Source organism: Panicum virgatum, chromosome 5K (assembly GCF_016808335.1).
Source record: "Panicum virgatum strain AP13 chromosome 5K, P.virgatum_v5, whole genome shotgun sequence".
NCBI classification, from domain to species: Eukaryota; Viridiplantae; Streptophyta; class Magnoliopsida; order Poales; family Poaceae; genus Panicum; species Panicum virgatum.
The window spans coordinates 28,905,197-28,918,939 of NC_053140.1; the positions used below are offsets into that span (position 1 = coordinate 28,905,197).

At 42.2% G+C, this 13,743-nt stretch overlaps 1 protein-coding gene across 1 annotated transcript; it reads right to left on the reverse strand.

The window, feature by feature from the left end:
- Positions 1-2,025: 2,025 nt before the first annotated feature.
- On the reverse strand, positions 2,026-3,092 carry LOC120707053. Its single transcript, XM_039991827.1, has one exon. It carries the CDS (start codon positions 2,897-2,899, stop codon positions 2,165-2,167), a length of 735 nt encoding a protein of 244 aa, XP_039847761.1. The 5' UTR covers positions 2,900-3,092; the 3' UTR covers positions 2,026-2,164.
- Between the last annotated feature and the right edge of the window lie 10,651 nt (positions 3,093-13,743).

The following is a 13,743-nucleotide window of genomic DNA, read 5'->3' on the forward strand; positions in this document are numbered from 1 at the left end:
AATAATTCAAACTTTTACTTGAAATTTTAATATAAAATAATGATAATAATATCTAAAATTTTTCTGAAAATTCTATAAATTGTCGTAGAATAATTTTAGGAATGTATTATCCTAACATAAAAGTTTCATAAGATTTTATGATATTTGAAGTCTACATTGTTCATAATGGATACATCTCTCATATAGTTTCTTGTAATTCAAGTCAAACCTTTGAGATTTAAATACCTCGTAACATGTTTGAACTCATATGCACATCGAATTCGGACACCACCTTATGTTGACCATAACATTGAAAAATATCAAGTTACATTAGCAATTTTTATGCCAAAACATGCCTTTTCAATTCTCTATTTCGTTGCAATAAAATATGTCATATGAAAACAATCAAGATATATCAATGAACATATAAATAAAAGCCATAAAATAAAAGATCCTAATTTTAGAAATTTTTTTTGAAAAAAGAATAATCAAATTTGGAGTTGTTACGAAGGAGAAATATCAATTACAAAATTTAATTCCGGATTAAAAAAGAAAAAGAAGAATCACAGGTCTGTTCTTCATTACATGGCCATGTTACAAAAATATGAAAATTTTATTACCCAACTTCATCACAAATGAAGTCCTGGCGTACTGGTAGGGCGCCCGTGTACCTCCATAACTCAATGAATCTCTTTTTTCTCCGAATTAAAACACAACATACTTGTATAAATATAGGAATACCAGTGGTAGCAACAATTTAAGGTGTAGCGCAGTTGACTAGGTAGTGTGTTTTGTGATCCTACGACGCAGGTTTGATCCCCATGCGCCGCACTATTGTTTTTTTGCTCAGCACCGTTAGTTGCTCCAGCTGGGTTCGGCCCAAGACCAAAAAGGAGAGTCATAGAGAGGAGGAGCATGCGCATGGCATCATTTTTTTTCTTCAGCATGGTTGGCCCAGAACACGGCCAGCAGAGAGGGCTACAGGCCTCAACGATAAAGCACCCTTTTGAAGTTATAAATAGAAAAAATATTATCTTTTATACTCCAATAATTTTAAAATGTAATGGCCTAGTGGTGGTAAGACACTTGAAGTTGTGTAAAGTTTAGGTTAGTTGAGATCTCGCGGGGTGGGGAAAAGGAGGAGCGCGCGAGATAGAGCTAAAGGTGTAAAGATAAGATTTGGTGATGGACGGGTCACGCGTGATTGAAGTCGGTCGGATTCAATTTGGAGGAACTATTCCAACTCGGATCTCATGGAAATATTGTCATGTGATCTCGTTTGTATATTACAGTATACCGACCGGTCAGTCTCGCTGCTTACTAATTTTGGCTGCCAACAGCTGCCAAGTAAATCGGCGCAGAGGAGGCGGCCGCGCTGAGGGAGGGGAGGGGGCGGAGCTGCGCCATCAAGACCGTCATCGTGGTGTGGAGGGCGGCGCCGGCAGTAGCCCTTGTCGCGGTAAGGAGGGCCGTGATGCAATGTGGGGCAGCTCTGAAACAGGAAGGGGAAGGGTGGTGCCAACAAGCCACCGCGGCGATGGAGGGGAGGCGGGGGACACGTTTAGGGAGCCGGGCTAGAAGTTGAGATCTCATGGGGGTGGGAAAAAGGAGGAGTGCGTGAGACAGAGATAACGGTGTGAGGATAAAGTTGGGGTGATGGACGGGTCACGCGTGATTGAAGTAGGTCGGATTCAATTTGGAGGAACTATTCCAACTCAGATTTTATAGAAATATTGTCATGTAATCTTGTTGCCGTTCATTCAGAGAGACGAAGTATATTACAGTATACCGAAATAATTAATGTAATAAAATAAATATAAGCGTGGATCGGTTCAGGGATATAATTTTGAAGTGATCGAATTCTGAAATGGTTGGTTAATGGATTGTTGTGATAATGATAGCCATTTTTTTTTTGAGAAGATGATAGGCACATGTATGCTAGCTTTTTAAACAACAATCTACTGGCATGTTGCATCTCCCATTGTGAAGCATAGGCCATGTTTACGACACCAATCCAAGTGGAGTTGAAACGAACTGCACAGCTGATTGAAAAATTCCACAAACATGCACCAGAAGTGTGGATTATACGATGCCTTTTGTGGGATATGTATCCGATTTTCTATTGCCCATCCACACCACGAGAAAACCAGGATAGAAGCGCTCGATCCCCCTAGTCTCTTTCCTCTCAATAAGGGGCATCGTCGCCGTCCACCCGCCGGCAGCGAAGCCCCTTCACATCCTTCTTCCAGAACACATCTTCATCATCATGGCTCCCGCAGGCGACATCGGCTTCTTCCGCACCTTCGTGCCTACCTCGCCGGCATGCTTCCTTCAAAGCACGGCTGACCTTCTTCTTGATCATCTGCGACCTCGACCGCAGGTGCAGCGCGGCCATCACCGGCACCACCTTCCTGATTCTTCTTGCCAGCGTCGTCACAGACGGCGGGGGCGGCGCGGGGATGTCCAGCTGACGGCCGATGACGTACCCGAACGGAAGTTTCCGCACGATCTTCACCGGGGAGGCTGGGGGGATGCTTCCGGTAGGGAAGATGGGCGGCGGGCTGAGGCGAAATGATGGGGGCTCCGATTCGTCGACGTCCGTAGAGGAGGAGCGCAGCTCGGAGCTGTTGGCGGACACGAACGTCGTCTCTGCATCGCTCAGCTCGTCGCGGCCAGCATCCTTGTTGCTGGCGGGCTCCTCCTTCTTGGCACCCCAAGACAGCGATCTCAAAGCTCGGGAGATGCGCCGTCGGTGCTTCAGGGGCAGTAGCAGTTTCGTTACCTTGTTCTTGTCGATGTTGCTAGATTTCCCCTCGCCTCTTGGGGCCGTGGCGGAGCGATGCGACCCATCGTCGGAGCTTTCGACGGCGTGGACACAGGCAGGGGACGAGAAGGTGCGTACCCAGACAGACCTCTGCATCCTGTCTCCCTCTCTCTCTCTCTGTGAATGGACAGCAACGGGAGGAGATGCGATACTGTTGCGTGAAGGCTATATTGACATGGATGATGGAGAAGGTAGACAAAATACAGCAGATTTAAACAGATGGACTCTAGTATCTTAGTATCTTGGTGGATATGTGGACTTAAAATAGAAGAAGCCCGATTTGATTTTCTGTCAGACGAGGAAAGGAAATATACTCAGTAGTAATAATATGTTAATTGATAAAGCCTGGCATTTATTTGGTTCAAAAAAACGGTGGTGCCTGATATGGTAGAGAGATATTGGGAAATATTCCATAGTAAATGATATCCATTTGGAGAAGATATGCAGAAAGAGTATATTGTATATTTAATGCCAAATATCTGAAAAGGACGAAGTGATCCTACTCTCATAAACAAATATATACACATGCCACTGAGTAATATACATACCAGTTTCGACTCCGATCGTCAAACAAATACCAATCTTCCGTGTTGATGCCACAGAGTACATGCCATGAATCCAAATGGGCGTATTGTATTACGATGCTTTCTTGGGAAAACTTAACTATATAAAAAAAGGTCTGTTACAATGATAATAAATTACTAGAGGGTATTTCAGATACTTTTTTCTTGAATTTTTTCTAGCCTTTGATCTATGAAAAATTAAATTAAATTAGTATCCGATTCTACTCTTTTTGTTCTTTGGTCTCATATTTTTGTATCACAAGGTACTTTAGTCTTGGTACTTCAAATCTTGATCACAGTAAGATTCTGTCAAATAGACGGCTCTTATTTTTCAATCATTGTAAAAATTCTCTATAAAAAATGCAGGAATTATATGGAATCGAATTTGGATAGAACCTTTTATCACATTTCAAATCAAATAAGGATACGGATTTGGATATTCTCGGATACAAATGCAAAATGCGGATGCCTTGGATTTGGATTATAATTCGGATATTTACTTGATATATGAACTAACGTCTAGCTATTTTCTTTATTGGTAGTTTTAGATTACAAAATCTTTATACATGTACAAACTAAAGTATAATGATATAATAAAGATAGTGAAAAATAGTTTAGCTCAGTTTGAGGAAGGTGGTGGTTGAATTCTTTGCTAAATCTTAACACAAGCACTTACCTCCAGATTTTTCATTTATTTTTTTATTTTGAAAACTTTCAAACGTTATAAGAGAGGGGCCACTAAGGCTGGATGTTGGATGAAAGAAATCCCCTTTAGGGGCTTCAACCCGGGCTTCGACCATGTCTCCCGAACAATTTCAGTACATATGGTGCAACACGATTCCATATGTTAATAAATAAATACATAAAAATAAAATTAGAAATAAACATATATTGCAATAAACATATAAATAATTTTTATTATATATAAATAAAAAATATAGAAATAATTTCAAGATAAAATAAGAATATTTAAAGGTAAATTTAATCTTTTTATATCTTTATTATAAAATTGATAATATGGATTGTGGAGAAATGAATATAATTTTTAAATAGTTTTTGAATGAATGGCTACGGATAGTGTCGGATATTGTCGAATACGAATGTGAAATCAGATAAAAATCAATGAAAACCAGATTCGGATGTATATCCACTTTACTACCACATTAAATTCGAATACGGATAAGGATATCCATATTAATGTTTAAGCGGATACGGATGTCGGATAATTCGGATATCTCCTATCTGTTTCCCATCTTTAGTAGTACACTAGGAGAAACCCTAGCTTTCTCTTAGCTCCCACATGAACAGTAGCCACAGCTAGCGTACCGTTGGTGAATAGTGCATCACTGCCCCCTTCTTCCGCAGCCTTCAGATCGACCGCAAGCTACGAAGTACACTAGGGTATTAGAGTCATAATAGGCCACAACCCTTGAAGGCCCATTAGTGACATCTATATAATGGGAGGCAGTACACTAGGACAAACCATAGCTTTTTCTCCCACGTGAATCATAGCCGCCACTACATCAGTAACAGGGTGAATAGTGCTCTGCTGCCCCCTTCATATGCAACATCCAGAGGTGCTAGCACATCTACGAGCGGTGTTCGTGCCTCGTACATGTGGACTACTGTAGAGGTTCTGCTGGCTTGCATCAGACAGTATGACTACCTCCCTGACGTCGACTACTCGCACAACTTCAAGTCTTCCACTCAACCCGCAAGTGCTCATGTCCAAACGTGGTTAATTTTTGTTTGAGCTAGCGTAGTATTCCACATTTCCTAACATCTTCTGCATCATGTTGATGTTAGACTGGCCCTCACCTCCTTCCTCAGTAGTATCTTTAGCCGAGCGCTTCTCTTCGACATCAAGATATGCTATCAAGCTTTCAACTGATATCTCCTAGCTCTTATACTTTAGAGCAGTGGCGAAATTTCTGTACGACGAAGGTAATTTTGCAATTATGCATCTATCCACAAACTTGTTAGGTAAAGGACATTTATTAGAAGACGAGCTTGTGGCTCGGTGATTGAGCTCAAGAGCTAGGAGCCAGCCGGCCAGGGCTCCAACCCCGGTCCAGCAAGCCTTTAAGTGAAGACTGGGACTTCAGCCCTTTCTCTAAAGAAAGGACAATCATCAAGCCTTGCTTCCTAGACATTTTAGCGATAAGCCAGAGATAGATCATTGCTTGCCATATTTTATAGCCTTAGTGCATCAGTAAATTCAAATTCCACAAATCGCCTAATACATGGATTTTGGATTGTTGAAAATTTAAATTACAAACACACAAATTATAAATAGAACAAACACTAGCATGCAATTCTTTAACATACTAGATGGTAAAAACAACTTTACTATGATCTTACAAAACATCATTGAAGATTGAATCTGGACACGATGCACATACTAAGAGTTCGTCGATGGAGGCAACATGGCTATTGCAGTTTCAATGATGTTGATGGGGTTGATAACGACGCACCATAGGAGGCAGTAGTGAAGACGATGGTCCCGTGTGTCGCGTGAGTTGATCGGAATACGTGCCATGGTGAGCTGGTGCCATGTGCCCGAGTCTAGCAAGGCGAGCAAACGTTAGTGGTGAAAACTTCTCTCAAACACACATAGCTTTGGTTGGATGGAGACAACTTCCATATTCATGTTGTTCATCCTCCACCAGCACTAGCAAGGTGGGGCTAAAGGTTTCGCCAATCTCTTCCATCCTCTTTACTGTACATGGACTTTCGAGATTTATTTTGAATATTTAGAGCTTTCTATTAAACATATTACAAATGGTGATAACTTTACTTGATCAAACATAGTGCAAACCAGGCCATGCTAAGTTGATATACATTACGGTGAAAACCTCTTGTATGTTTTTTGTTTGAAACATGGAAATACCTTGTACACAAGCAAAAAATGAAGAATTATCAAATGGATCCCAAAAGAATTCCTTGGCAATGAAAATATCTAAAAACTTTGGGAATCGTAACTTCGGAATCTTAAGCACATCAGAGAGTTCTAACGAATCCTTTATCTGCAGTTTCCTTTGTTTCCTATCAGAGTTCAAATGCTTTTTTTTGTAGACGTTCAATTCCATTCCTTTACTTTGTACCTAGTGAACAATAACATTAATAGCTTAATACTTGTATGGCATTTTAGTTCACAATACTCAGTTCAATTTAATTTCATATAGGAACAATGAATTGTCTGTGGTACAACTTGGTGGCAGCAGCGCGCTGACAACTCAACTAAGATAGCACACAGCTGTGGTCAATAAGGTAAATAAAAACAAAACTAAACTGCAAAAGGATCACGGCCACCAGTAAAAAGGATAAGCGATTCTTTCCAAACAATTCAGCAGTGCATCACTTTTATTGTCGCATCGATTCTCATAACATTTGTACATCACTTGAGATGCATAAGACTATTTTTCAGGTTGATGGGAGCATGGAGGTGCGCTTCTGCTGTGAGCCGCGCGACCTGGGGCAGTTCGCCCAGCATTCTTGGGATGACTTGAAGCACCTATTGTTGGTGGTAGGGCAGCAGTAGCACCATGGCGGATTGCAGTACTGATGGTGCGGTGACCACTCACACGGGTATGCCAAACTTGCTTGACCTGCAAATTTAATGTAATCAAAAGGTGAAATATTATCTGCATGTTAGTACATATGAGGCAATGAATTTGTTTTCGCATTTATGCACCAACAGTTCATATGCAGAAGATTATTAATTAGTCAACCAACATTAACGACTTACCTTGCCCTTGTGTGGCTATACGTCCGAGAAAAACCAAGAAAATCGCAAGGGCTTGGATGGTGTGCTTGTTCTGGATCACCATGTCGACCAATACAGTTGGTGATCTCCAGATAATAGTGACTACCAAAGGTTTTTTGTGAGAAATTGTTGAAATGGGAACATGTATATATATACAAGCATTTGTTGTTTGAAAGGAAATGAATTATGTGGTTTCGGGGTGAAGAATAAATTCTCTGTTTGCAGTATAAATTGATTACATTGAGGCCTGTCAATATATTTGGCTTCTATAAGTGCTTGTTAATTTGGATCCTATTAGTCATGGATTTTATTTCCTTCTATTTTTGTCTCAAGCATGAAATGCTTCCCATTATTAATAAGAAAAAGTTTTTGATCGAGGAATCTAGTCTCACCAGGACAGGTATACAACAAACCATCACAAACGTCTAGCATATATATCATGACCAAAAGAGACCAACCGTCAATACAAGTACTCATCCAGTACATAGTTATGAGTTCGCAAACAGTTGGTAGAGTTAGTTGCATGTAGAACAGACCGTTTTACCGGATAGCAATACGTAAGAATCGGACCGCTTTACTCTGTTCTTGCTTCCTCACTTATGTGATTCGCTAACTGGCAGTCAAAAATTATGACGGCGCGCGAGCGTCGCGCGGCTGACCACGAGGTTGCGAGTTTGTGTGGCAAAGTGGTTGGTATGCTGCGTTTTCGGCTGGATGGAAACGCCATGTTTGTTAATTGTTAACGGCGCACGACAAGCCATCCTATCCGTCACCAGCCGACGAGGCTATTGCGAAAATACACATTACATAAATTCATAGAAACGCCTGACTCAGTATGGCCTCAAAATCATGTAATGATCTATGTGTAATAATTCATTTGGCCTGCATGTCACAAGTTGTTACAGCCGTGTTGGGGCTTTTATTTTATCAATCTGTGTACCGACATGTGATTCCTTCTATGATATAATCTATTTTATTTTTCCTATTAATTTATAATCGTTGAATAATAAATGTAACTCATCGCTGGTGGTGGATCGACGACCGGTTACTAGGCAACAAAAGGTGGCGCATGGAGGTGCACGTGCTCGCGTTTGTCATCGCTCAACTACAAGAACGCTGATTTTTCGTTGGTGATGAAGAAAAAGGCCATGCTGTCACAATATGATTGTGCTTATCATATTTATTAAATGTCTATGATGAATATGGTGAATCTCATGAAAAATTGAGTGTTGGATGCCCTTCCAACAACTGCATCTATTGGTTCTTGTTAGTTTGTGTCAAGTCTGCCAAAGTAGGGTGTCATCCTCTACCTCGATCTGTAGAGTGGTGTCGGACACCACATCAAGTCACACTTGGGCTTCGGGGCATGAGTGTTGGGAGCCAGGGGCATATGATGCCACCCAACAAACGGAAGTCGCATAGGATGTGATTGGCAAATGTTGTCTACTACCATGTTTGACACTATGCTAGCCGTGATGCCAAAGCTCACTAGTTTCATAGAGAAATGTTGGATCTCGTCATGTTATGCAATGTTGGAGTGTCGTTAGCAAAATATAATAGGTGAAAATTCCTTTTGTTATAATCATTAACAAAGGTAGTGCTAATCCTTGCATATGTCTCTGTTGTAGGTGTCTAGCTCTTTTCGAGCTTCAATTTGCACACTATTCTGAATAAAGAAAAATTGAATGGAACTAACTTTATAGACTGGTTCCGAAACTTGAGAATTGTCCTCAAGCAAGAGAAAAAGGAGTACGTGATTGAGAAGCCCTGCTCGGAATAGCCAGAAGGTGTTGGACACAACTCGGCTCATTATGACAGTATATGAAGCATACTGATGATGTTGTTGATGTCCAGTGTTTAATGCTTCTTTGTATGAGTCCCGAGCTCCAAAACCAGTTTGAGAAAACTAACTCGCACAATATGATTATGAGGTTGATGGGAATGTTTGAGAACCAAGCGAGGGTGGACACCTTTCGAACCTCTAAGGCCCTATTTGGATCTAGGCTTGCAGAAGGAGAACCGGTAAGTTCTCACGTGATCAATATGATTGGTCATGTTGAGTCATTGGGTGACTAGGTGTTGGCGTTTATATTAATTACTAGTGTCACTGCTAGGTGGGTGTCCCTAGGCAGCGGCACCTGCAAATGCCAAGGGGGGTGTTTCTTACGTTACGAAAGAATTTGCAAGTGCACGGAATACCACTATAGTATTTTACCCGAGAGTACTCTAGGGTTGTCGATTTATATTTCCGCATGTAAGGAGACGGTTAAGAAATAGGTAAGTTGATGAACTAATATTGATTGGATACGATTGTATAAACAGAGGTAAGATAAATAATGGATAAGAGGTAGTGTGACACAGTCTATCAAGATCATACTCATGAAAAGGCTAAGGCAGGGAGAAAGGAAGACGTTAGTTGTCCGGGTTATATGTACTTCTAGTTAGTTATACATTTTATATTATGCATTTACATCATATACATGATTATACTTAGTTCTAGGTAACAGTAACTACCAAAAGACTAATTTTGACTAACAGATAAGACTGTCCAGATCATTACAATACTTTATGGACCTCCTACCCCCCGACCGAGACAGAGCTGTCACCACCTGTTGGCATCCTCTACTAACCGTGGTAATGGTCGACATCCGTCAACATTTAATTAACCTAGACACCATGTCCCATTAATAAGTGATACTCTAGTATCCCACACGGATCCCCACCCTCTGGATGGGCATACATCATACTAGGGCAAAATGATTTACCGTGACCATTTTTAGCACCACCGAGGCAGGCAGAAAAAATAACCGCCTGGCATTAACCGAGGCGGATACAAATAACCACCTCACAAAATTGATTAATCGAGGAGGTTACAAATAACCACCTTGCATTCAAATGTCAGTTTGATCGAGTGGACTGAAAGGCTTACACAAAGGTCAAATGCATCTGAGAAGAGGATTGGATGTCAGTTTGATCGAGTGGACTGAAAGGATTACACAAAGGTCAAAGGACCCACAACTCAGTGTAAAGACATATCCAAGTCAGCAATCCACCTCCCAGAAAGATCACAAGCGTATGATTGCAATGTCGGTGCAACGGAGGGCCGAGAGGAGCCAGACGGAGGCCGGCCGGCCTCCCCTAGGCCGGCCGGCCTTGCACGTGCCCGCGTACAACTCAAGCAAGTGTCAACCGACTTCAGAAGCAAATCAGAGCCACTGTCCAAAGGTCAGTGGCCACATGGCAGGATCCCCAGGCCGGCCGGCCTAGGGGAGGCCGGCCGGCCCCACTTGGCAGCCACTCAGGCTCTGGCTTCGCGTGGAAGACAAGCACACCGACTTCAACTGCTTACAACTGACGCCACATGCTTCACCTGCTCAGAACCGATCTTGGAAGGCTATAAATAGAACCCCCATCCATCACTTGTAACACACACCATTGAAGCTCATTCTCTCTTCACTTTCTAGAGTAGGATTAGTAGTTTGGGAGTTAGAGTCGAGTCAAGCTTGCTCGGGATTCTAGAGTTCTTGGAAGTCTGGTATAGTTCTTGTATCTTTTCTTCAAAATTATTAATATAAGTTATCTTCTCTACTTTTCTGAGTCAGCTTTATTTTCCGCTTTCTTTTATCTTCTCGAGTCTGAGTGTTCAGCTCGACTGTGGAAGTTGTATCCTTTAGCTTAGGCTAAGTTATCTCTTTGATATTCGGGAATCTATCTTACAGGTTTTCTCGCCCGGACTAGAGTATCTCAAGTTAGTGCTCTAGGTTAAGGGGGATTTCTCTCGAAGGCCTCGAGAGAAATCCTAACACCGAGTGCAGACGTGGTGTTTGAGCTTAGTGTTAGCTAGAAAGTGTGTTCCACCCCACGGTACCGTTGTGGTAAGTGGCAAGTGGTGACAGCCCTGTCCGTCCCTCGTAGTCCACCATGTTCGGGTGTTTTCATAGCAATAGTGCCGACTGCCGTTGGACTCCCTTCTCATCCCAGTCTGAGTCATTCCCTGAGGCCGCCGAAGTAAGCTCTACCTTCCCGAAGATTAGTTAGATAGTTAGTCTGATCTAGAGAGGCTAGCTCGATAGTTCAGAAGTGTATCAGGTGTCTTATCTCGCTCGTTGTCCTCCCAACTGCTACCTCTCTAAGGAGTTGAGTATCCGTGTGTCACTCGGTCATAGACTGGCCATTTATCTTATCCTTATATCTGGCTTACCCCTGTCTAGTTAGTCAGTTGATTTAGCTAGTACGGTTATCATTACATTTACGATACTCTTTACCATTGTGCTTTCCTGAGGAAAAATATGATACCCTAGAATACTCCATGGTGAAGTGCTACAACGGTGATTCTGTGTGCTTGTGGAATTAATATTCTATTGGGGCATAAGAAACACCAACAGGGGTGCCTGCTTGAGCTCGGACCTGCAGCAAAGGGATACGGATGCCGCTTGACGGTGGCCATGGAAAATGAACTACGCTGCAACACCGCAGCAGGGGCCAATGATGGGTGGTGAATCTGGGATGACCCGGATGTGGCAGCAGCGGTGGCGGCGACAGCAGAAGTGGGGGCTGGGAGAAGAGGCAGGAACCGCTGCGACGAGAAGAGTGCCAAAGATGAGTCTCCTCTACTGTAATGCTGTACTGCAAAACGACTCACCCGCTAACATGTGGGGCTGAGTGCAATAACAACACCACTACTCTGCCAATGGGATTCCCTCGCAGGCGATGCTGACTTACCTTGTCCGCGACCTTGGTTTCTTTTTTTAGCGGACCACCTTTTGACTTCTGTATTCGGATAGAAGCTGATCAAAGTTAGATTTCTACTTTGCAACCTTTCCATACACCTTAGCTTTGTTCACCTTCCAAATTTCCACTTCCAGATGTTTGGGCTTGATCATCTGGGGTCTTTCCTGACCAAGATCGATCTGATGGGTCGGAGAGACCGGTCGCACCCAGGTAGCTAGGCGACCCGAGTCCCGCGAGGAACTTGCTTGCCCCCGACCTTAGAAGGCTTAACAGTGATTCTTAATATTCCTTCCCATTACGAGTCTTCTCAAAAATAACTTTCCTGACTAGAATCGTAAAATTTGATTTTTTTTTTACCTTTCTTCAGCAATGATCACGTTCTTCCCTTGTGCACCTTAAACTTGTTCCAGCCAAATCAACACCTTTGCATTGTTCAGATCAATGATATAAAAGGGAATGGCGTCTTGTCGACCTGCATCTCATGTAAAGCCAATCATCCCTTTCTAATGGCCAATTGTACCTGCCGACAAAAGACATTGCAATCATTAGTTGTCTAGGAAGAAGAATTATGCCGCTTGCAATATGCACGCGGCTTCAACTTATCAAGCGGCGGTATGGCATGTGATAATTTGATGCTCCTATTCTTAAGCAATTTATCAAATATGTGATCACATCTGAAAAGTAAAGCGAACTTCTTCTTGCCCATTCTTACCACTCAGTTTATAAGTGATGAACAAGAATATAATTTAGCTTTAGATGCCCATACAAATTCAGCAACATGTACAACTTTATCCTCATCATCCGAACTATAGCATTCACAATCAACACTATGTATGTTGGATCGATGAGTCTTATGATTTTCTTTTGCATTGTTTGAATTTGTACTCTTGCCCCCATGCTCTTACTTGCACTGGTTTAAAACCTTAAAATACGAGCACAAACCACCAAATGCCAAATCTACCAAATGAATTTCAGAAATTGACAAACCAAAGTAACAGTTTTTGGTATCTTTGAATCTCTTGAAATAATCAAGCACACATTCATCTTTACCTTGTTTAACTGATGTTAAGAAATCAATTTTGCCTCATTATCCCTACGATAAAAGTGATCATGGAAGTAATGCTCTAATTGATTCCAAGTATAAATAGAAAAGCTCAAGGCTAATGAAGAAAACTGAGAAAAGCAATTCCAGTTAAAGATAAAGAGAATAAACAAACTTTTAAAGCATCACTCAAACTCGCTTATCCTAATTGGGCAATGTATTGCCCAATATGCTCCCATGCGGTTCTATTATCATTGCCATTAAATTTTACAAAATCAGAAACATGCCCACCAACAGGATAAGGAACTAAATCAAACTCCCAAATGCTTAAAATTGTTGAACATTTTGAAATACTTAAAATGCTTTTAGAGCCTTTTGATAAGTTCTTGAACATTTTGATTTCTTCAAACGGGCAACCAAATTCCCAAATTTCTCAATTCTGCCGTGCAAGTGTAGTGACATCTTTTTACCACGCCCGTGATTGTGATCAGAATCATTCTCCACCGCATGCGCAGCAATTATTTTTTGACAATTCTTTCACGCACAAAAATGTTTTAAGTAATTTAAAACCGGGGCGTGAACGGCTATATTTGGCGCGCGCATCTCCGCTGCATGCGCCACATTTGTCTTCCCTTCCCTTGGCTTGTCCCTGCCAAATTTACGCCCGACCAATCTTCGCGATCGTAATGGCGCTCGTCCGGTGAGCGAGCGCGCACGCACGCACGCACAAGCCGTCGGCCGCGGTGGTACGCTCGACCGTTCGCCGGAGATGGCGTCGTCGGCGGGGGACGGCGGCGCGGGAGGTTGGGGCGACGGGAATCCCCCGCCGCCGCCGCCG

What these genes read in the sequence shown, in the direction of transcription:
- LOC120707053 (XM_039991827.1), bottom strand. Translation starts at nt 2,899, where the DNA reads ATGCAGAGGTCTGTCTGGGTACGCACCTTCTCGTCCCCTGCCTGTGTC.